Genomic DNA, 25522 nt, shown 5'->3' on the forward strand with positions numbered 1-25522 from the left:
ACTGTGTCCACTATTATTTACATTGTACTGGGGGTATTGGCTAACACAAATAGGCAAGAGAAAGTGGTCATAGAAACAGTAAATGAGGAGTTAAAGCTATCCTATTTGCATAGGATGTGACTGAGTGTGTGCAAATATCAAAAAAACTCATTGGAAATTACAGTTGGAAGATACAAAATTGGTACATAGAAATTAAAGACTGTTAGGTTCAGGGTTAGAGTTCACACAAAGATGAACACATATAAATACACAAAAAAATGACTAGTTGTGTCCTTGGATTGGAGGACTCAACATCATAAAAATATCAATTTTTCCTTAATTAGTAAATAATTTACTATAATCCCAATTAAAATACCAACAGAGTGTTTAAATTACACAAGATGATTCAAAAGTTCACATCTTAAACAACCCAAAACAGACAGGAAACTGAGTAAGAGTAATTGGGGGGAAGAGATGGATGTGACTAGGCTTGGCAGATACTATAAATCTTTACCAATTAAAACATTATGGAACTGGTACAAGAGTAGACAGAAAAATAATGAAAGAAATTAGAAAGCATAGAAATATTCCAAATATATATAGAAGATTCATATATTGTAAGTACAGCATTTTAAATCAGTGAGACAAATATAGACTTTTTAACAAATGGTATTGGGTCAACTAAGTAGCCATCTAGGAGAAATGAATAAATTTGATTCTTACATTATACTATAAGGCACATTCCAAATGGCTCAAATATTTAAATATAAAAAAGAAAGCCAAAAAATTACTAGCATGAGGTGGGAGCATGGGAGAAGACACAAGGCAATTCCTTATTATCTTACAGTGGGAAAGATCTAAATTTGATCAAAAATCTAGAAGCATTAAAGAGAAGAGTGACATCAAAGTCACATGTGTGGCTAATTATATCATAAGCAAAGAAAAAAGGAAAAAGAAGAAGCTGGAAAAAAATATTTGCAAGTCATCTCACAAAAGACTAACCCCTAAAAACCAACAGAGAAAAAACAAATCATAGAAAAACAGTCAAAGGTGCAAATAAACAATTCACAGAAGAGGTTTTATAAATAGCTTAATACATGAAAATATGTTCAACCTTACTCATAAGAGAAATGCAAATTAATATACTCTGAGCTATGATTTTCCACCTTTTAAATTGGCAAAAAAAAATCCATAATTGTAATAACAACATCAGATGGGAAAGTATTTTCATATATTGCTAGCAGGATTATAAACTGTTATTAATTTTTTGATGAGCAATATGAAAACAATAAACCAATTTACAAGTGCACATTTTCTTTGACCCAGCAATCCCACACATTAGAGTTTTTCCTACAGATATACTATTGATGTATATACACACTGTTAATGTATACACATTTTTTATGATAGCTAAAGATTGGTGTATTTGTTATCGCTGCATAATAAATTACTCCAAAACTTAGCAACTTAAAACAATTTATATGTATTATCTCAGTCTCTGTGGGTCAAGAATCTGGGCACAAATTAACTGGTTTCTCTGCTTCACTGTCCCTCACAAGGCTGCCATCAAGGTATCAAATCCAGGTCTGCAGTCTCATCTGAAACCTCGAATGGGGAAGACTCTACTCCCAAGCTCATTCAGTGGTTATTGGCAGCATTCATTTCCTCAAGGGCTGTTAGACTAAGGGTCTCAGTGCCTCACTGACTGTTGGCAAGAGGTTGCCTTCAGTTCCTTTCCATGTAGCTTCTCCCAAGTGACAGCTGGCACTATCAAACATGCAAGCCAAGAAGGAAATAGAGAGTTGGCTAGCAAGACATAAGTCAATCTTTTGTAATCTCATCATGGAAATGACACCCCATCACTGTTACTGTATTGTATTTATCAGAAGCAAGTCTGTAGATGTAGCCCAAATTAAAAGGAGAGGAATTACACAAAGGCAGAAGTAGTAGAAGGCAGAGATTACTGGGAGCCATTTCCTATCACAGTTGGAGACAGCAACATGTTGGAAACTGGGCATATAGGTGATGGGTATTGAAGAGGTAATTCACTTACATGGTTCAAAAGTTATAAAATAATGAAAAGATCTTCAGTGAAAAGCTACTCAGTGTTGAAGGCATTAAATATCTTTTTGTATTTTAAAAAGTTTGAACCATGTAAATATATTACTTAATAAAATTTTTAAATTAAAATGCATCTATTTTTGGTGTAGCCTTATTATTCTGCAGGAATTCCCTGACTTTTATTCTCTTCCGGCAAATCTCATTTATTTATTTGGAGCACTTGTCAGACTTTGCAAGTATATAATTGTTTGCAATATTAATTTGTTTATTTTGTCCCTCTCACAATACTTTAAGCTTCAGGAAGACAAGGGCCAGGTCTGTTTCATTCATCAATGTATTATCCAGTACAGGCACAGTGCCTGGCACACAGTGGGCATTCAGTAATTACTTGTTGCATATTGAACAAACCAATGAAGGACGCAAGCAATAAGAGTGAAAATGTATCCTCTTTTAAAATCCAGATGGCACGAGATACTTGTCCTGTCATTGTACCTCTATCATACCAGATTTTGATGTATTTTACATACCTATGATCTTCTTGGGAGATGATTAAACTTGATATAAGAAATATAATAGATATCCAATGTATTAATATGACCTCCTCAAGTTTTAGCTCTAATCTGTTTAATTATGACATTCTTATGATGTGTAATTATTGATCCCCTACTAGGTATCAACAGTACCCCTATTCTCAGGGAGCCTAAATTACAAAATAAAGAAGATATTCATATGATGCACAAATAAATATAATAAGGAACACATGAATAAATAAGAGCATTCTAATAAAATTCTTTGGAAATCAGAAGACAAAGAAATTGTTTCCATTTCTGGAAGGAATGAGAAAAGGCTTTATGAAGGAGACAACATTTAAAGTGGGTCTTAAATAGTGGGTAAGATTCGAGGTTCGGAAAATAACAGAAAGGGACATCCTAGGAGCAAAGAGAACAAAATTCAATAAATGATACAGGGAAAGTGTGAGGCATGCATGGGAAGAGGTAAATAGTTTGGGATAAGGGAACCCTGGGTGTGAGGTGGGGAGCAGAGAGAATTAAGACTGGAGACATAGCAGATGACAGTTACAAAGCATTATTTATACTTTGCGTTTTATTTACAGGATTTTGAATTTCATTACTAAGTGTTAGAAGTCACTGACAGAGTTCAGCTAAGGAGAAACATCTTCAGATTTTATAAAGCTCATTTGTGCACCAGTGTAGAGAAAATCAGAAAGGTGAGGCTTGAGGCAAGGGAAAAATCAATACATGAAATATTTAGGAGTAGGAGACAGCAGGGCAAGACAATCAATTCACCCTCCTAAATTTTGAGACATAGACTGTACGTGGTATGGAGTTCAGGGAAGGGAGAAATCAAAATAAGGGTTGGCGAGGCCTGGGAAGACCTTTGATTACCTAGTTATGAGGGCGTGCCTTCTGTAAGTCTTCAGGGAGCTGCCACGGCTGCTGCCTAAACCACAATTCTAGTGTTGTTAAAGAGCTATTTCTCCACATCCTCTCCAACACCTGTTGTTTCCTGACTTCTTAATGATTGCCATTCTAACTGGTGTGAGATGGTATCTCATTGTGGTTTTGATTTGCATTTCTCTGATGGCCAGTGATGATGAGCATTTTTTCATGTGTCTGTTGGCTGTATGAATATCTTCTTTTGAGAAATGTCTGTTCATATCCTTTCCCCACTTTTTGATGGGGTCCATCTGTGACAGACTGGATTAAGAAAATGTGGCACATATACACCATGGAATACTATGCAGCCATAAAAAAGGATGAGTTTGCGTCCTTTGTAGGGACATGGATGCAGCTGGAAACCATCATTCTTAGCAAACTATCACAAGAAGAGAAAACCAAACACCGCATGTTCTCACTCATAGGTGGGAACTGAACAATGAGATTACTTGGACTCGGGAAGGGAAACATCACACACTGGGGTCTATCATGGGGAGGGGGGAGGGGGGAGGAGGGAGGGATTGCATTGGGGAGTTATACATGATATAAATGATGAATTGATGGGTGCTGACGAGTTGATGGGTGCAGCACACCAACATGGCATAAGTATACATATGTAACAAACCTGCACGTTATGCACATGTACCCTAGAACTTAAAGTATAATAAAAAAAAAAAAAAAAAAAAAAAAAAAAAAAAAAAAAAAAAAGAAACACAATGGCACAACAATGCATCAGGTGAGAAGGTCATAGGGCTTGAGCCATCCCATTTGCTATCAAGTTGAAGAGTTCACATTTGATTGTGCTACATTAAAAGTTTATATCTGAACAACATAAAAAAAAAAAAAAAAAAAAAAAAAAAAAGAGCTATGCTTTGTATTCAAGCACAGATCAGGACCCCAAAACCTGGCTTGTTCCTTGTTAGTAAAACGACTAAGTAATTACACAGTTTTAACTCCTCAAATAATATAGTGTTTAGTTAGAGTGATCTAAGAAAAAGCAAAAAGATTGAATTTTTTTTTTTTTTTTTTTTTTTTTTTTTTTTTTTGAGACAGAGTCTTGTTCTGTCACCCAGGCTAGAGTGCAGTGGTACAATCTCGGCTCACTGCAACCTCTGCCTCCCGGGTTCAAGTGATTCTCATGCCTCGGCCTCACAAGTAGCTGGGATTACAGGCACGTGTCACCACGTCCTTCCAGAAATGTATTTTTGTAGTCAATTTAGCTGTAAGTAAGGTAACAGAGAATGTGTTAATTGCTCAAGCAATTAAACCATATCTGAAACAGCAGCTGCAATTGGAGTCACCACCTGGTTAAGTTTACAATAACCTACTGTTATTCTCCAATATCCATCTGTTCTCTACACCCACGAAGAAAATGAGTTGCAATGGGATATGGTGGGAATCACCACCCCTGCCTCCTTCAAGAGGATGCACCCCTTCCTCTTCAAAGGTGGCCCTAATCTCTACAATCCCTCCAGGAATGTGGTACTGCTTTTGGCTCACTGTTTTCACCAGAAAGGCATTCTAGTGGCTTCCTCTTGGCCTTTCCCACAATAACAGCCGACACTCCACAGGTTAGAGAACCAATGCAGAGATTCTGCCAAGTTGCTGAGTATGTCTATTCTAATTTTCATTTTGGAACTGGGGAGATAACCATGGTACAGTTTTGGGAACACACTGGACCCACTGTTTGAAGGACCTGAGCTAAAACTCCATTGATCACCTGACCTCCATAAGCCCCTACTCTAACTGAAGGGCCACAGTGACATTTTGGGTCTCCTAGAATTTGTTTTGGATAAGAGCCAGTGTCCAGTATTCCTCAAAAGTCTGGTTATTTCCTTTTTTTCCAATGCACAGTCACTCTGGTTGAAAGTCATAGCCCCCTTTGGGAAAGACTGGGAGAAAGACTAACAGTATAAATTTTTGGCAGCGTAGCAGGGTCCTTCCTCAAGAGGACCAGACTTCCCCTTCATTCAAAGGGTTCTGGGTCTGTAGACTGGCTCAAGTCTGGGAATCGATTGGGAAACTATGAAACTATAACTCCATGTTTTGATGGTTCAAGTTAGGCTTGACCTAAAACTCTTCTACTTATACAGATCAAGTAAGAATTTACTAGATTATCATCTAATTCTCTTCTAGGAACTCCATAATCAGCTAGCCAATATCATGGGTCTCTGGGATTCAGACTATTCTGATTTTTGCTTTGACACCACTATCTACTATGGTAACCACACCCACTTTGCCTTTAGTGATTTAAGTGCCACCAATTAGCCCCTGCCACCCAAGGATCCAATTATCCCCATCGCATTTAGGGAAATACCTATAGTTTTTGGCAGCAATTTCCAAGTGTAATTTCACAGAAGAGTGACCACAGAGCTCTCCAAGGATGCTGGAGCGTCCTCACAAATTTGAGATCTCCTTGGATATATCATGCCTTCAGTCCTCTGCCTGCTGCCATCACTGTTTTGTGTGGCACTGAAGTCTCTCTGACTGCTACTTGGAATCAAAGTAGCCCCTGTTCTGCCTATCATTGTAGGCATTACTCTTACTGCTATGGGTATAGTGGTCCTGACCAGAAGATGCTTCTATATCATTTCTACCTGGCCAGAAAGCACCATGGTGCCAGTGCTGCAAGCCTGTATGGTGTAGGTTCATTTAAACTCCTTTTTAGAAGAAATTTAGAACAACAGTGAAATTCTTGTTGGAGCCCAGCATCCATTGCCGTTGTAGTTAGTATAGCCCAAATTTCCTCTGGAAAACTTTCTCACCATTCTTTTTTTTTTTTTTTTTTTTTGAGATGGAGTTTTCACTCTTGTTGCCCAGGTTGGAGTGCAATGGCATGATCTCGATTCACCACAACCTCTGCCTCCTAGGTTCAAGCAATTCTCCTGCCTCAGCCTCCCGAGTAGCTGGGATTACAGGCATGTGCCACCATGCTGGCTAATTTTTTGTATTTTTAGTAGAGACAGGATTTCTCCGTGCTGGTCAGGCTGGTCTCGAACTCCTGACCTCAGGTGATCCACCCACCTTGGCCTCCCAAAGTACTGGGATTACAGGCATGAGCCATTGCACCCGGCCCTCTCCCACTCTTAATCCCATTATTTGTGTGAGATTAATGCAACCCAAAGACAGACAAGAGGGTCCTGATAGGCTGAAGCCAGGCAAGGTATCCTATTCCACTGGCCATAGTTAAGTGAAGAGAAGCACACAAAGCCCAGGCCTAAGCCAATCAGCACTCCATTCCCCCTAGCCATGGTGAGAGTGCGACAGTACTATAACTTACATAGTTATAATTAATAAGTTAATTTATAATCTATATAAGTTATATAATTAAGTAACATAGTTAATAAGTTACAACAAATAACTTACATAGTTACATAGATAGTATTACAAGTGGTAGTATGGGATTATCTCTGATCTATTATACAATCAGTTAATCAGTGACAATCTATGAAATGAGATTTGAAAAATTCTTGGTTTATGGTTTTTTCTGATTGGTCTGAAAGTGTAAGTGTCCATTCCTCTCTATTTTACAGGGATACTTATTAGTATGGCTTTTTTTGTTTGTTTGTTTTATTGTCCAAGAGGAAAATCAGGGAGAAGTTTTCTGTAGGAAAATACTCAGTATCCTGGTTAAGACCTGTCTTATCTTTCCTATTCCTGCCCCAAGGCTAATCATAAATAAAATTTTAAGTAATATACCACATGCTCTTTTCATTTTCACTTATAGGCCTTTTTCTCCAGTTAGGATCCAAAGGGCTGGGTCTTGGACTGATTCAGATAATAATCATGCAGAGATAGGCCCTCTACACATGCACACACGCGCGCATACACACACACACACACACACACACACACCAGCCACATGTTTGAAGGTTTGTATGCTGCACAAATCCAAAGGATGCCTTTACATCCTAGGCCATCAGTGCCTCTGGTGCCTAGACTTTGGGGCTGCCTTTGAATCTCATGAGCATCAACAAAGGAAGGTCACTCCTGGAGTCACAATTTGTGATTTTTAACTATGTGTGAAAGGCTGACAGAAATACGGACCCTCTTGCAAGGAAGATGGACACATGCACCTGCACACAAAATTTGTACACAACTGTGAGTCTTTGACAAACCCTCTGAAATGCATTCATGGACCAGGTTAAGAATGCCTTCCTTGACTCAACAAAGCTCTCTTAGTTCTTCATGCTGATTCTTTAAAACAGATTTTAAAGGCTTTTATTTCCATAAGTGCCCTATTATCCTTGCTGGAATCTACAAAAGCCAGAGTGGACATTATAAAACATTGTATTAGATGCTAAGTCCTTATTTCTTATTAATCAATAAATTCCAATCATTCTTACAAGATTGAAGACAAAGAGACTTCGCACTCTGATAGAACATCTTGGAGTCTTTTTTTTTTTCTTTCACACTTGCTTTAGGTATTTGGGGACTTATAAATGGAGCCACATCGAAGGTAAGGCAGCAATCAAACTCTTAACTCTCTCTTTTCATCTCACTTATTCCCCCTTGCTTCTGCAAAAGGTATTTGAAGGTTATGCTCATCTATGCCTAGCTCTTCTACGGGAAGCATTTTCTTTTTAGTAATTTACTGAAAATAAAGTGCCATCCATCACTTGCCTTTCTATTGCATACAATGATTTGGAATTGCTGGATGTGTTGTTTGTCTCGGTCTAATGGTCTCTAAAGGAACTTATGATCACAACGCACTGCATTCTGTTTATTTTCACATACTGGCTGCACATCTTGGTGCTCAGCAGTGCATGGAATAGCTGAACTCAAAGTAACTGCCGGGTTTGTTTGCAGATGTATTACCAGGGAGACTTGCTCAGTGAAGCACCGTGGTAGACCCATGCCTGAAAGTAAAGAGAAGAAAAGGACAAACCAAAATTGCATTTGAACTAAAGGATGGCAGCCACAGGACAGACTAAGAGGTGTGAAAAAGTTCCATACTCATGAGTGTGGAGACATCACTTACACCTTCTACTCCCCAACACCCAACATCCAACTCATTAGAAATTCTGATGGTTCTACTTTTCAATTTCACATCCAAACACCTACTATTTCTCACTGCCTCACTACCGCCACACTGCTGCAAACCAATCACGACCTGTCATCTGGTTTACGGATTATGGCAAACGCCTCCTACCTGGCCCCTTTGTTGCTGCCTTGTCCTTTTACTGTCTCATCTCCACACGTTAAAAGCCAGAGTATCCCTTTAAAATGGAACTTGGAGTATGTGACTTATGCATTCAAAACTCCAAACAGTTCGCCAGCTCAGAGTGCAAACCAAAAGCTTTTGGGCAGGTCCGGCCTGGTCTACCTCACCTCCTGAATGACTCCCTGACCTTGTCGCCAACCACTCTTGGTGACTCTGCTCCAGTCACACTGGCCTCTGGTGGTTCTCCTGCAGGCCTCCTCCTCCTTTTCTGCCCAAAGGGTATCCTGAAAATTTTCATATGTTGTACTTTCATTTTAATTGTGTTCAGAATACTTTCTAAATTCTCTTTGGAGCTATTCCTTAATCCATGGGTTATACAGATTCAAAGTACTTGAGGATTTTTCCAGAGATCTTTTTGTATTAATTTTTAACTTAATTCTCTTTTATTTCTTTTCCTTTTTCTCTTATGACTCAGATCACAGGAAATTTTCTAATTCTATTGTGGTCAGAGAGCAGATTTGATATGACCTGAATCCTTTTAAATGTACTGAGTCATGTTTAGTTCTGTGAAAGGGCTATATATGCAAACTGGCCCCCAAATGCCACAGGAGCCAATAAACCAAAGAAGAAGGGAAACAGATTTAGTTTTTCAAGAAAGGAGTTTTATTGGGGGGAATTTACAAACAGAGACATGGTCTTGGGCAGCCACAAGACAAGCGTATATGTGCTCCAGCAAGACAATAAAAGGCAACCCTCTAGAACAGACAAGAATGCTATATGCGTCATTGCCTATAATTTGTGTGATAGCTTCGAGGTTGATATGTTCTTACACTAGGGACAGTAAATAAAGTACAGTACTGGGGCTACTCAGAAGTCAACATGGTGGATTAGCATTCAAGATGAAGTCACTTTTGTCTCTACATGTTTATGGCCCAGAATATGGTTTTCCTCAGTAAATGTTCCTTATGTACTTCAGAATAATGTGTATGCTGCTGTTGTTGGCTGAACATCCTATAAGGGCCAATGAAGTCTGCTATATCCTTACTTTTTTACTTTCTTTTTTTTTTTTTTTGAGACGGAGTCTCGCCCTGTTGCCCAGGCTAGAGTGCAGTGGCATGGTCTTGGCTCACTGCAAGCTCCGCCTCCCGGATTCACACCATTCTTCTGCCTCAGCCTCCGGAGTAGCTAGGACTACAGGCACCTGCCACCATGCCTGGCTAATTTTATTTTTTTTATTTTTAGTAGAGACAGGGTTTCACCATTTTACCCAGGATGGTCTCAATCTCCTGACCTTGTGATCTGCCCGCCTCAGCCTCCCAAAGTGCTGGGATTACAGGAGTGAGCCACCGCACCCAGCCTATATCCTTACTTTCTATGTACTACTTCTATAGACTACTGAAATTTCTAGAAAGAAAGTAGATGTTCACCATATCTACCATGATTTTGTCATTTATGGATTTGTCTATTTTTCTTGCAGTTATATCAGGTTTTGCTACATATATTTTGAAACTCTGTTATTAAATGCATAAAAGAACAAAGCTAGAAGCCTTATACTACCCAGTTCCAAGACTTATTTTTAAGCTACAGTAACCAAAGCAGTGTGGTACTAGCATTAAAAATATTAATAGATACATAGATCAAAAAAATAGAGTCTAGAAATATACCCACATATATATGGTCAACTGATTTTCCACCAAGGTGTCAAAGCAACTCATTGAGGAAAAAATAATATTTTCTAAATTATGCTGGAACAACTAGATAGCCACATATAGAAAAAAAAAAAAAAAGAGCTAATTCCCACCACACATCACAAACAATAATTAATTTGAAATGGATGGCAGATCTAAATGTAAGGGCTAAAACTGTAAAACTCAGAGATGAGAATACAAGAGAAAACATTAGCAATTTGGGTTAGGTGAATATTTTTAAAATAGGACACAAAAAGCTCAATCTATACAATTTTAAAAATTGATAAACTGGACTTCATCAAAATTTAAAACGTTGGCTCTTCAAAAGGCATTGCTAGAAAAATAAAAAGGCAAGCCACAAACTGGGAGAGAATACTTACAAAATGTATATATAATAAAGCACTTGTATCTGGAATACTTATAACTTAATAACTCACTAAAAAGGAGACAACTCAATTTTTACAAAATGATAAAAGATTTGACCAGGCACTTCACCAAACAAGATATACAAATGTCAAAATAAGCATATGTAAAAAGGCCCCAAATCACTGGTCTTTACGGAAATGCAAAGTAAAAGCATAAAAAGACCATTACACACCAACTAGAATGACCAAAATTAAAGACTGATAACATCAAGTGTTGACAAGGATGTGGGGTAATTGAATTCTCAAATATTGCTGATGAGAACGCAAACTGGTAGAGCCACTTAGGAATATAGTTTGGCTATATCTTATAAAGTTAAACACAGACTTACCATATGACCTAGGAAGTCAACCCTGAGGTATTTACCCAAGAGAAATGAAAACCTATGTCCATATAGAAGTGTATTCTCAAATGTTCATAGCAGTTTTAAAAAAACTATTAGTTCTAAACTGGAAGCAATACAGACTAGAAAATGGATAAATAAGTTGTGATATATCCTCTAATAGAATACTATTCAGCAATAAAAAGGAACAAACTAATGGTATACGCAAGAACATGTATGAATCTCAAAAGCATTGTCCCATGTGCAAAAAGCCAGACACAACTGTATATTCTTCCATTTATGTGATATTCTAGAAGATGCAAAAGTATAGCAATAGAAGGCAGACCAGTCTTTGCCATAGAAGGAGGGGACTGATTGAAAGGGGCAGGAGGAAACTTTTTGGGGTGATGGAAATGTTCTCCATCTGGGCTGTGGTGATGATTACATAACTATATTTGTCAAAACTCATCAAACTGTGCAGTTAAAATTGTTAATGTTATATGTAAATTACACCTCATCAAAGCTGATATAAAAATATTTTTAAACATTTCAACTGTGTTAATTTAGAACTTTGTCACAAGTTGTTTCAAATTTTGAAGCTTCTAATATAGATACAAAAAGTATAAAAATCATAAGTGTACAACTCAGTAGTTTATCACAAAGCAAACACCCATTTGAACACCATCCATGGAAAAGAGAGAATGTTGTGAACATCCAAGAAGACCACTCGTTCCCTCTAACCAAAAGCACTACTTAGTCTTGTAGAAATATGCTTCGATGTTACTGGTTTTTGAACTTTTACCTAAAGGAAACTGTGTAGTAGAGTTTCTCTTATCCAAGAGAGGCTGGGCCTTTGCCCTGGGTTCCTGAGAGTTGATCTCTAGCCCTTGGAATATGCTGCCTGATAAGCAAGTCTGTTTACCTGGGGACTCTGGGCCAAGCAGTATCAGCTTGACTTCCAGAAGGACTGAAGACTAAAAGTCAGTCACATGTGTGGTCAACCATGTCTGTGTGATTGACTCTCAATAAAAACTCTGAACACCGAGGCTTGGGTGAGCTTCCCTGGTTGGCAACACTGCACCTGTATTGTTGCTGGGAGAAGTCAGTTTTGTCCACAATGCCACTGGGAGAGGACAACCGAAAGCTCCATGCATGGAACCCTCCTGGACTGTGCCCCTGCACCTTTTCCCTTAGCTGATTTTAATTTGTATCCTTTCATTGTAATAAACTATAACCCCAAGTATAACAGTTTCACAGAGTTCTGTGAGCCCTTCTAGCAAATTATCAAACCTGAGGGTTGTCTTAGGAACCCCAAACTTGCAGTTGGCATCAGAAGTGTGGGTGTTCTTTCGGGGACCCTGAACTTTGTAGTTGGTGTTAGAAGGGTGGTCTTGAGGACTCCTAAACTCTGTAGAAATCATATGGTATTATTTTGTATATGGCTTCTTTTACTCAGCATTGTTTCTGAAATTCATTTATATTACAGCTTGTAAGTATATTCACTTTAATTGCTTGTGTAGTAATGTACTGTATGAACTGACTATAATTTACTCACTCTACTGTTGACGGACATTTGGACTTTTTCCAGATTTGTACTATTGCTACTGACAACCCTATAGAGAAAAACAGAGAAATCCATCATCATAGTGGCAGATTTTAAAACATCTGTCTCAACTTATAAGAATGAGCAGACCAAAAAAAGTCAGTAAGAATATAGATTTTTATTATACAATTAACAAATTAGATTTGGCATCACTCAATACCTAAAACTCCTCTGGGAGTAATAATAACGAACATTTCTCAAATGCATACTATATTCTTATACTATTCTATGATCTATACAAGCTTACCTTCAGTGAATTTTCATAACAACTCTTCCAATTTTACAGCTAAGAAAACTGAAGCACAGAAAGGTTAAGAAATTTGCCCAAAATCCCACAGCTAATAAATGACAGATCTAGAATTCAACTTTCAGGAAACCTGATTCTAGAGCCAAGTTCTGAATTCCTATGCTATTTTTCAGCATCTTCCATTTTCCCTCTCTTCCTGAGTCAATTTTGGTATTTTTCATCTTCATAGAAAATCATCTATTTTATTTGGATCTTAAAATTTATTGGCATGACTTGACTTCAAATTTTGGTGCAAAGTACCAGAATTTATATCAGAAATAAAACTATTTTTAGCCTTATATTCCTTTTCCTGTATCACGAGCCTTATAAATTCATCCCAGAGGGACCAGTACATCTGGATGTTGTACTGAAATTCCATGACAAAAATAATCATCCTGTCATCTAAGACCCATTATTGATCACTACAGGTTTCTGAAAACTTGATGCTTCAAGATTAAGTATCACTAACATTAATAACAATATATATTAATTATATAGGTAGCTACAATCCACAGAAAGCAATTTTTCTTTAAAACAGTCTTAAGCACTACTATTACAAAAGTAATGCATACTGGGAGTAAAGCTTTCAAAACATTTTTTCTTTTAAAAAAAGGCTTTTCCTTCTATGTGATAATTTGACCTATGGTTGACTTTCTACCTTTGTTCCTCCTGGAAACCTGACCTAAGTGGTAAGTTAACTGGGTTACTATTATGCAATATTGTACAGATTTTTAAAAATAACCCCTGATAGAACCAGGATTGGGACAAATTATGAATCAACTAGAAATAACCAATAAGGACATCATGGCTTTGGCTCTAAGGGCATAGTTAGGTCTGAGTGACCACCTTCTAACTTTTGTCATTTAAACAAAGGAGTTAAAGGAGCACATTTGGGTTGTTTTTAGCACCCTAATCAATGAATTTGGAATACCAATTAACTCTTGATAATAAATTAGTCAGGATTAGTAGTTATTCCAGCCATTTAAAAGTAATCTTTTGCTCCAAGGTAAATCCTCTCTCATTTCATGTTTTTCAAGGCATTTATCACTATCTGGCACATAGTAACTATTTATTTATTTGCCTGCTGTCTGTCTCCCCTTCTAGAATGTAAGCAACATAAGAGTAAGAGCTTTGCTCTTTCTTATTCATTGCTTCATTACCAGTACTTCAAATAGTAACTGGTACATGGTCGGGTTCAAAAAGTAGTTTTTAAATGAAACTCCTACTACGTTCTGGGTACTATCTGATTGACTAAATGTTATTGGACACCTGCTATATGTCCAGCCCTAGGCTAGTCAGGCATGGAAACAGAAGGGTTATTGTCTATGATTTTACAGAGCTAAAAACCATAGGTAAAACTTCAGACAATTTTCTATTGACCAGGAATATTTTCTGTATTAACATATAATTACTTCCCTAAAATCCTACATGATTTAGTACATTTAGTAGCACTTTACTGAAATACTGTTATCTTCAAAATTCTGGACTCTTACCCAAGAATTACAAACACTGCACAAACTACTTCAATCACTTTTAGAAACTACCTCTCATAGGGAAGTAGGAGGAGCCAACACCACCTCTGTGATGTCAGCCAACAACAGCCATTTGAATGTCTCCTAATGAATCCCTACTTCCAAATTTTTCTCAGCTTTCCTTTGGTACTTTCCTACAAGTTTTCTCTTTAATTAAAAGAGTAATTAATTTAGTCTCTCTCTTTTTTTTTAAGTGAGCATTTCTTCTTTCTCTATGATGTGTTCAGGTAAATAATCAGGCCTTTTGAAGAATCACACACCAGTTTCCCTGATCGTAATAGCTTTGCAGAATTCTGACATCACTCACCGTCCCGCAGACAGCTTCCAATTCTCCCTCACGGAACACATGGTAGTAACGATGAAACACAGGACTTGGGTCCTGGGATCCTATGGGACCAAATGGCTCAACAGATTTGCCTTTATCAGGATTTCCCTTAAGGTGCCAGGGAACCAGTACATCTTGAGAATAAAAAGAAGTCCTGTTAACATGAATAGGCAGCTTGGAATTAGAAACTTGCCTTGAATTACATCCTCCTTCCTGAGAGTCATTAATGCAGGGGACAGAAGATGCTGAGTCTCGACTGCCCATGTCAGGCATTTGCTCCACAAGTGACCTCTGCACTGAGGTATCGCTGTTCATCTCCTCTTTCTTTCCTTGGCTATTTCTGTTTCCTCTAAGATACTTGGACTTCTGCTTATTATATTCTTGTTCCATTGCCCAGACATAAATGAGTGCCTTCCCACCTGGTCTCAGGAGTCGAACAATTTCTTGGAGAGCTGCCACTCTACGTTCCTAATGAAAAAAACCAAAACACATGATCAACCTGGAAGAGATAGGAAATTAGAAAATAAAACTGACCATAGGGCTGTTTTCAATTAGGATCACTAATGAGAAAATCTAACGAAATGTCTTATATAAAACAAAAAAGAGAAAAGAGGAAAGGGCATTCTGTTCTGTGATAAAAAAGTGTTCAGGAAGGAGGAAGTACAGAAAAGCAAAGTTTATTTCTGTTAATCTTCCCTGAGACTTTTTCCTTAACCGTCTGGCTGGGATACATGAAACAACTGATGACTTCTTATAGGGCCATAAGCGGTAATATGAAGCACTTTGATGTTTATATAATGCTTTTACAAAGGAATTGTGTCAACTAGACTATGGAAACTTCTACTTATAGCCTTGATGAAGTCATTGGTATTAATTCTCCCACTGAAAACAACGAGAAAGGCTGGGTGAAATACATAAAACAGCTGCTTAAGGCACTGGAGAGTAACACTGCAGGCAGGCCTTAAAGGGCTATAATCCCTGAGAGAAGGGAAGTTAAGCCAAGGTGAGCTCTAGATTCACTCCAGCTTTTCCCTGAAATTATCTGCTAATTCATAATGTGGGATAACAGAATATGAGCAGAATGCAGAAGTCTTAGTGGCCTGAATAGATAGGGCTCAGAGTATAGGGAGGTCAAAGGAGCTGAGGGACAGAGTCATGGATAAAGGAGAAACTGCAGGAAAATTATTTCAAAAATCTATACACAAACACCCTTTGAAGCATTTGCCAGTTTCTAAGCTGCATGTAGATAGGGTGAAATTCCAAGAAACTTAGCAGATTAGCAGCTGGGAAGTTAAAATGCTAAACAGAAATTTTAGCAGCCAATGTTAGACAGACAGACATTGGAATTTAAGATCTGCCAAGGTGTAATAGCCTTGGAGGACATTCCAGGCTTTCACTTGAGACCCAGAAGGGCTACATTACAGAAGTAGGAACAAAAACAAAATAGATACAAACCATCCCCAACAAAGCATAAAATCAGTTCTCTGCAGAATGAAAGTGATCTGCTTATACTTTATCTGCTTGTCCTTAGAAAAATTTAACCTCCTTCAGAGAAAAGTTCCCAAATCTTTTAACATAAAATGCCCAGCAAACAATGAAAAATTATGAAGTATGTTAAAAATACTGATGACCAAAGGACCGAAAAACAGAGAAAAAAAAAAAGAAATATCATATCACAGAAATAAACCCCCAGACAAAGCCTTTTTAATAACTATGGTTAGTATGTTCAAAACACCAGAAGAAAAGATCAAGAATTTCAGTCATGATAAAATATATTAAGAAGTTGGAAATTCTAGAAAACAAGATGAATTTAAATTTTTAGCAAATTAGATACATTTACAAAGGTAAGTATTAAACTATAGTTCGGGTCAGTATAAATTACCCAGATTGAAGCACAAAGATGAAAAAGAAGGGAAAATACAGAAAACAATGTCAATCAAGAATTCAATACCTAATAAAAATATCATTTGTACGATGAAGGCAACATAAAGAGATTTTAGATACACACAAGCTGAGAGAATGTGTCACCAGTATACTTACACTAAAGAAAATAGGACAGAGAACTCTTCGAGCAAAAGAAACCTACTTCCTCTGAAACTCTGAAGATGCAGGAAAAAACGAAGAATACCAGAAAGGGTAAATAACGTGAAGAAATATAAATGAAGGTTGAGAGCTTAAAACAAATAACAACATATAATAATAATACGATAAAAGGCAGAAGGGGTTAAGTGTTATTAACGAAGTCTTACATTGTCAGGAAGGGGTGATCATGCCAATTTAAGGTAGACTATAATGTCAGAGATGTATGTTGTCATGTCTAGGGTAACCATTTAGAAAACAATAAAATAATATGTAAACAGCAAGCTAACAAAAGAGGAAAAAATGTAATAATAAACTACATTATGGAAATAAGGCTGGCAATGAAACAGAACTAAGATATACACAACATTTGATAAACAGAAATTAATATTTCCAGGTCCACAGCTCTCTTGGCCTCAGATAATGCCTTCCTCAATTGTCAAAGTAGCATACATTGTTTTGTACGCCCAAGTAGCCCATTCAAAATGGCCAAAAAGCCCAGGAAATAATCTCAGGTTATATGTTAAAATAGGAGAAAGCATCTTCAGCATGACTGATACACAGAGAAGTGAACTAATAGGAGGAAACTTTGTGAGGATTTTTCCAAGTTGGGTTTAAGGAGCCAGGAAACATCGGGAAATTAAGCTAAAAAATAAGACGAGACCATTTTATAAAAATAGTTAAAAAAAAGATTATTAAAATAATAACTAATATTTTCTGAGCTCTTACTATGTATAAGACACTATAAGTACTATATGTATTGTCTCATTTATCCTGATAGGCCTATGAGATAGGCTATTGTCATCATTATTTTACAGTTGAGCAACCTAAGTATTCAGAAATGACTAAAAATGTTTGTTCAAGGTCACGAAAGTCAAAAGAATGTCAAATATTAGAAGCAGTGGTGTCAGGAAAGAAGAGACTGGCACCAGAGTGTAAACTGGATTAAAATAGAGATAACCTGGGATCAGTTGAAAAGAACACTGCAGTAGTGAAGGGATGTGACACAGACCAGTAGACTCTTTTAATTCCCTTACCTCGTTGTCTCCAGATACTTGGATGAGATTTGCCATATAAAATCTTATCTTTTACCCTATATCATCTTTCACAGTGCCATAAAAATGATCTCTATCAGGCATTTACCTCACCAAGGTACTCTCATGTGTTAGACTTTTCAATGACTCTCTAAGTCCAACTCATAACTATGGCATTCAACCAACAACACATAAATCCAACAAATTATAAATAAATAAATAAATGCCGCCTCCTCCACTAAACCATGAGTTCTATGAAGCAGGGACTGAGTCTTCTCCATCTTGTGCCCAGCTATTTCCTTAATAGCAGTATGCAACTGATTTTCAATGACTTTTTTTTTCAGATGGAGTCTCTCTGTCACCCAGGCTGGAGGGCAGTGGCATGATCTCGGCTCACTGCAACCTCTGGGTTCAAGTGATTCTCGTGTCTCAGTCTCCTGAGTAGATGGGATTACAGGCGTGCGCCACCACACCCAGATAACTTTTCTATTTTTAGTAGAGACGGGGTTTTGTGTTGTTGGCCAGGCTGGTCTCAAACTCCTGACCTCAAGTTATCCACTCGCTTTGGCCCTCCAAGGTGCTGGGATTACAGGCATTAAGCCACCACAAGCAGCCTCAATGACTTATTTTTACTGTGGTAAATATATGTAACAAAATTTGCTATTTTAACCATTTTTAAGTGTACAACTCAATGACATTAAGTATATTCATACTTAATGGTTGTGCAACCATCACTATTATCCCTCTCCAGAATTTTTTCATCATCCCAAACTGAAACTCTGTATCAATTAAATCATAACAACTCCCATGCCTCCCTCCCACAGCCTCTGGTAAAAACTATTCCACTTTTTGTCTATGAATTTAACTATTCGAAGTAGTTCATTTAAGTAGAATGATATAATATTTGTCCTTTTGTGTCTGGCTTATTTCATTTAGCATAATATCCTCAAGGTTCATCCATGTTGTAGCATGTGTCAGAATTTCCTTCCTAAGGCTTGATAATATTCCCTTATAGGTACATACCATAATTTGTTTATCTATTTATCCATCAACAAACATGTGAGTTGTTTCCACCTTTTGGCTGTTGTGAATAATGCCGCTATGAACATATGTGTCTAAACATCTGTTCGGGTCTCTGCTTTCAATTCTTTTGGGTATATACCTAGAAGTGGAATTGCTGAATCATATGGTAATTCTATGTTCAATTTTTTGAGGAACCACTGTACTGTTTTCCACAGTGGCTGATCCATTTTACATTCCCACCAGCAATGCACAAGAGTTCCAATTTCTCCACATCCTTGCCAACACTTGTTATTTTCTATGCTTCCGATAATAGCCATTCTAATGTGTGTGAAGTGGTATCTCATTTATGGCTTTGATTTGCATTCCCTAATGATTAGTGATGCTGAGTATCTTTTCATGTGCTCATTGGCCATTTGTATATCTTCTTTGGAAAAACGTCTATTTAAGTCCTTTGTTTTTTAATTGTTTTGTTATTGTTGTATTTTTGTTGCTCTTTATATATTGTGGATATTAATTCCTTATCAGATATACAAGTTGCAAATATATTCTCCCATTTTGTAGGCTGCCTTTTCACTCTGCAGATAGTGTTGTTTGATGTACAAGTTTTTAATTTTGATGAAGTCCAATTTATCTATTTTTTGTTTTGGTGCCTGTGCTTTTAGTATCATACCCAAGAAATCATTGCCAAATACAATGTCATGAAGCTTTTCTCCTATTTTCTTCTTAGAATTTTATAGTTTTAGTTCTTCTGTATAAGTCTTTGATCCATTTTGAGGTTTTTTTTTTGCATATGGTGTAATGTAAGGATCCAACTTCACTCCTTTCCATGTGGTCAATGAATTATTTTTTAAATAAATGACAATAGATATGGAGAGAAAGTTGGACATGACAGATTTCTAAAACGATTATATAGAACTTCATACAGGGGAAGGTATCCAACATATATTTGCAATTGCAGAAAATGGATATAGATATATTTGTGTACATTATTGTCTTTTATAACTTGAAAATAAGTTATAGTAATAAGTTATAATACAAGAACCGAGTTGTAGCTGAAGCAACAAACGTGTGCCAAACATTTCTTCCAAATGAAGTGGATTTTTAAATTTACTGGTATAGCTGCTCCTTTCAAGCCTTTCTCTATTTGCAATAATGCCTCTAAGTGTACTGAAGCCTAGTGGCTTTTGCTGTAAAGAACCTAACAATGTTTGCTGCAGCCCAGCAGAATCTCTTGGTTACTATTAAAAGTAAAGAGACTACTGACACAGACAGTTTTCTGATTTGTTTTGAACTCAGTTAAGGTCACAAGGTCTACTGAAACTGCTGGTGACCCATAAGGTGAGCTATAACTGCTTAGATCAGGGGAACGACTGCTGATACCCAAGAAAAATAAGTGGTCTTTTGTTCTCTAAAGAAAAAAAGAAAATATTAAATATTATTTATTTTAAAACTAAGAACATACTAAAAGAGTCAACATACTACTACCAGCTAAAAAAGACAGAGTTTTGGGAAAAAAAAGAATAGGAAAGGAAGAAAAACAGAATGGGAAAGAAGTAACACTCACATGTCAGGGATAAAACTATGGGTTTAGAAAGAAAAGCTGAGAAAGAAATAGAGAAGCGACTCAGAGTCTGAGGAGAGAGAATACTCAAGAGGCCTGGAGCTGATGATCTCAAAGTCTCTTCCAGCTAAAATTCTGCGACTCTGGGTTTGAAGGAAGGCATTTAGAAGTGAATGAGACTTGGGGTAGGAAAGGGGCAAAAGCATGCAGCCATAAAAGCATAGAGTCCCATCCGCCCTCTATTTAAGTAGAAGATACTTAAACGGTCACCCATCTTCATTCTGCATGCTCTCTTACAAAGAGGGCAAACTGTGACAAGAAAAGAGAATGGAAAGAACTGAAAAGCTAAAACAGGGTCCAAAATCAGCAAAATTCATGAACTCTTCTTGCTGTTTTGGCTACAAATTCTTAAGAGAAAGAAAGACCATACTTACTGCTGTTGCAAAGTGATGAATAACAGCAATGGAGATGCAGGCATCACAAGAGCCACTGCGGACTGGTACTGCCAATGCATCACAGACAAAAGCCTGAAATTGCCTCTCTCTACAAATGTCCACAAGGTTTTGGCTACGATCACAACCAATCTGTAATAGAGAAGAAATTCCATAACATTTTGTTTACATTTCACATGAAGTTAAGAACTTTGAACTTATTCCATACCTTAAAGTCATTAGACAGATCTCATATTCATTGTGAAATGGTCTGAGACCATGATATTATCAGTTCTTACAGCCAGTACAAAATCAGAATATATAATTGTACAGGGCAAGATTTATTACCTTAACAGGTATCAACCAGAACTCCAATTAGTGAAACAAAATGACTAGAATAAAAATGATAGTAGTGGAAATGGGAGGTCCAAATATACAGCTAATGGATGACCATTCAGAATCTGGATGTTTCTGTAATATCACACATTTAAAACTGGAAAGTATCCCACAAACATAGACAGTCTTTTGAGGGGAGCTGCAAATAAGATGTTCTCAGATATCTCTCATTACCATATACACTATATTGTGATGATCCAGGTAGCAGAAGGATGGGCAATTTTTTTTCTGCTTCTGTATACTTTACAACATGGATTACTTTTACAATCAGAAAATAAAATCCCAAAACAAACAAACAAAAATTATTATTATTATTTTTTTTTTGAGACAGAGATTCGCTCTTGTTGTCCAGGCTGGAGTGCAATGGCGCAATCTCAGCTCACGGCAACCTTCACTTCCTGGGTTCAAGCTATTCTCCTCCCTCAGCCTCCCAGGTATCTGGGATTACAGGCATGAGCCAACATGCTTGGCTAATTTTGTGTTTTTAGTAGAGATGGGGTTTCTCCATGTTGGTCAGGTTGGTCTCAAACTCCCAACCTCAGGTGATCTGCCTGCCTCAGCCTCCCAAAGTGCTGGGATTACAGGTGTGAGCAACCGCACCCAGCCAATTTTTTTTTAAGCTACTCTTTTTCTGCTAAATGCCAAAACTTTTCAAGAATAAAGTGCTGAATTCAAAATTTATAAAATGATATTTAATTAAATCTTTTCATATACCCAAACAATCCTATAGGACTGATGGCATGGCGGGCAGCTAACAACATGCTTTTCTCTCCCTCAACAGGTAAGACCTAGCATGCCTTATGCATGTATCTGATTCTGTGAGAAGTGTTTAGGAGCTGGGATTTCCCATCTTCTTTCTCTCTAGTTTTGTTGTTGTACACAGTTTTGCTTAGTTCTAAGAATATCATATATGTATGTAATATATAGACACACACACACACACACACATTTTGCAACGTGCCCACATAATTTGGGGAATAAATCGGAGGGGCTTAAGACTTTTTTTTTTTTAAGGTTTCTTTTTTGGAGACAGGGTCTCACTCTATTACCTAAGCTCGAGTGCAGTGGTGCAATCACAGCCCATGGCAGCCTCCACCTCCCAAGCCCAGGTGATCCTCTTGCCTCAGCTTTCCAAGTAGCTGGGGCTATAGGTACATACCACCATGCCTAGCATTTGTTTTATTTTTTGTAGAGATGGGGTTTTGCCATGTTGCCTAGGCTGGCCTCAGATTCCTGGGCTCAAGTCACCACCCATCTTGGCCTCCCAAAGTGCTGGGATTATAGGCATGAGTCACTGCACCAGGCCACAAGAAATGTTAAGTCACTGATTAATAATTATTCTTGGAAAATTTTTTCTTAACCCAAATTCTATAATAGAGAAAAGAATTATATAAGCAGATTTAGTCAAACAGAAGTGGCCACCTAAAGTGTATATTTACTCATTTAATTTTTTGATATAATGAGCACTGATCCTAGGGTTCCCTCAGCTCTTCTGAGAATAAACAATATGAATGCTCATATCAAAACATGCTAGAATAACTGGCTAGCCATGTGTAGAAGATTGAAACTGTACATTTTCCTTACACTATATATAAAAATCAACACAAGACTGATTAAATGTAAAACCTAAAACTACAAAAACTCTGGAAGATAACCTAGGAAATGCCATTCTGGACACAGGCTCTGGCAAAGATTTCATCACAAAGACAACAAAAACAACTGCCACAAAAACAAAAATTGACAAATGGGACCTAATTAAACTAAAGAGTTTCTGCACAGCAAAAGCAACTATCAACAGACTGAACAGACAACCTACAGAATGGGAGAAAATATTTGCAAACTATGTATCTGACAAAGGTCTAATATGAAGAATCTATAAGGAACTAAAACAAATTAACACGCAAAAATCAAACGGCCCCATTAAGAACAGAGCAAAAGACAAGAACAGATACTTTTCTTTTTTTTTTTTTTTTTTTTTTTTGAGACGGAGTCTCGCTCTGTCGCCCAGGCTGGAGTGCAGTGGCCGGATCTCAGCTCACTGCAAGCTCTGCCTCTCAGGTTTACACCATTCTCCTGCCTCAGCCTCCTGAGTAGCTGGGACTACAGGCGCCTGCCACCTCGCCCGGCTAGTTTTTTGTATTTTTTTAGTAGAGACGGGGTTTCACCATGTTAGCCAGGATGGTCTCGATCTCCTGACCTCGTGATCCGCCCGCCTCGGCCTCCCAAAGTGCTGGGATTACAGGCTTGAGCCACCGCACCCGGCCAAGAACAGATACTTTTCAAAAGGCATGAACGGATACTTTTCAAAAGACATACACATGGCCGACAAGCATATGAAAAAAAGCTCAACATCGCTAATCATTAGAGAAATGTAAATCAAAACCACAATGAGATACCATCTCAGACCAGTCAGAATGGCTATTTTTAAAAAGTCAAAAAATAACATGCTGGTGAGGTTGCAGAGAAAAGAGAATTCTTATACACTACTAGTGGGAATAGGTTCGCCCACTGTGGAAAGCAGTCTGGCGATTTCTCAAAGAACTTAAAAGAGAATTACCATTCAACCCAGCAATTCCATTACTGGGTATATATCCAAAGGAATATAAATTGTTCTACCATAAAGACATATGCACTCATATGTTCACTGCAGCACTATTCACAATAGTAATGACATGGAATCAACCTAGACTGGGTAAACAAATGTGTTACACACCATGGAATACTATACAACCATAAAAAAGAATGAGATCATGTCATTTGCTGCATACAACATGGATGGAGCTGGAGGTCATTACCCTAAGCAAACTGATGTAGGTACAGAAAACCAAATACTGCACGTTTTCACGTATAAGAGCTAAATACTGAGTATACATGGACACAAAGAAGGGAACAACAGACACCGGGGCCTACTTAAGAGTCAAAGGAGGGAGGGGAGTGAGGATTAAAAAACTACCTGGGTGATGAAATAATCTGCACACTGAATCCCTGTGACATGCAATTTACCTATATAACAAACCTGCACATGTACCCTTGAACCTAAAATAAAAGTTAAAAAAAATTTTAATCTGGCTTTTAGACAACCAAGTATATACAGATTTCAGGCAGGCTTTTAAAATTTTCATGAGTATGCAGTGAAGAATGTAATATTGTCTCTGATACTAAGTAGTGACATTCAATTTATCAAAAAACTAGCATTTTTATTAAAAGTTCCTTAAAATGCTATGTTATTAATTCCCTAGAAGAAGAAAAAGATCTTAAAATGAAACATTACATTACAGAGTTTATGTTACAAATGCACAATAAAAGAATGGAAATAAAAAAATTCTTACTGAGTTAAATCACATTGCCATGCTAGTCACACTTAATGAGTTTGCTCAGTTTGTAACTGGTATTAAAGAGCTTCTATATTTTATCCTGGAGCTGCTTTAATTTTAAAGTGAAATAAAATATATCAAGCTAGAGGGAAAGTACAGCAATTTATCTTTAATGTATTTTAAGATAAAAAGTACTAAGGGCCTATTAATATCATAGTGACATGAATCCCAATTAATTGCTCCCTTTACCTGTGTAAGATACATGCCTGGATTATTACTTATTATTTATTTTCATTCATATTCTATGCCATCAGCCAACAATCACAGTATCAAGATGACAATACTACTCAAATAATCTGAACATTATATTTTGGTGCTTGCCTCCTTTTTTGTTACATTTAAATTCAGTTCATAGAACTGGAAGTTTCAAGTATGCCCAACTCTGACAGAAAGCCATACCTTGCTAGAAGTTAACAGAAAGAAATCAAATCTGCCTATTAAGAAAAAAAAAATCCTCAGGGATAGGGCTTGGTAGTTATTCAGAGGAGGAAAGTCATTACCTGAGAACTACAGATAAGACAGAACATGGAGAACAGCAGCCAAACAAAACAAGAGAACATTTCCCTCTCCTTGCCAGGCTCTTACGGCTATTTGTACACAGCACTCCTTTTCACCAACAAGAAGGAGCAAGGCCAATTTTAGCAATAAAGCACCAAGTCCGATGTGGATTCCCCACTGACCAACGACCTGACTCATGCCTGGCTCAGTACTTTCATCTTTTACTTTTTTTGCCTGTCTTTCATATACTACAGTCATATAGTCACTATTTTTTCTCCTCTTCCCT

General features: G+C 37.4%; 1 protein-coding gene across 5 annotated transcripts in view; it reads right to left on the reverse strand.

The window, feature by feature from the left end:
* Positions 1–12796: 12796 nt before the first annotated feature.
* The window catches only part of ALKBH8 (alkB homolog 8, tRNA methyltransferase), a 62745-nt gene continuing 50019 nt past the window's right edge, over positions 12797–25522 (reverse strand). For all 5 annotated transcript variants that reach the window (XM_010360860.2, XM_030918869.1, XM_010360861.2 and 2 more), the window contains 2 exons: positions 20972–21121; positions 12797–15308 (listed from right to left, as the gene is read on the reverse strand). In XM_010360860.2, coding sequence (XP_010359162.1) covers positions 14751–15308; positions 20972–21121 — 708 coding nt within the window. In that variant the 3' untranslated portion in view covers positions 12797–14750. The remainder of the gene's footprint in view (positions 15309–20971; positions 21122–25522) is intronic.

The sequence above is a fragment of the Rhinopithecus roxellana genome, chromosome 15 (assembly GCF_007565055.1).
Source record: "Rhinopithecus roxellana isolate Shanxi Qingling chromosome 15, ASM756505v1, whole genome shotgun sequence".
NCBI classification, from domain to species: domain Eukaryota; kingdom Metazoa; phylum Chordata; class Mammalia; order Primates; family Cercopithecidae; genus Rhinopithecus; species Rhinopithecus roxellana.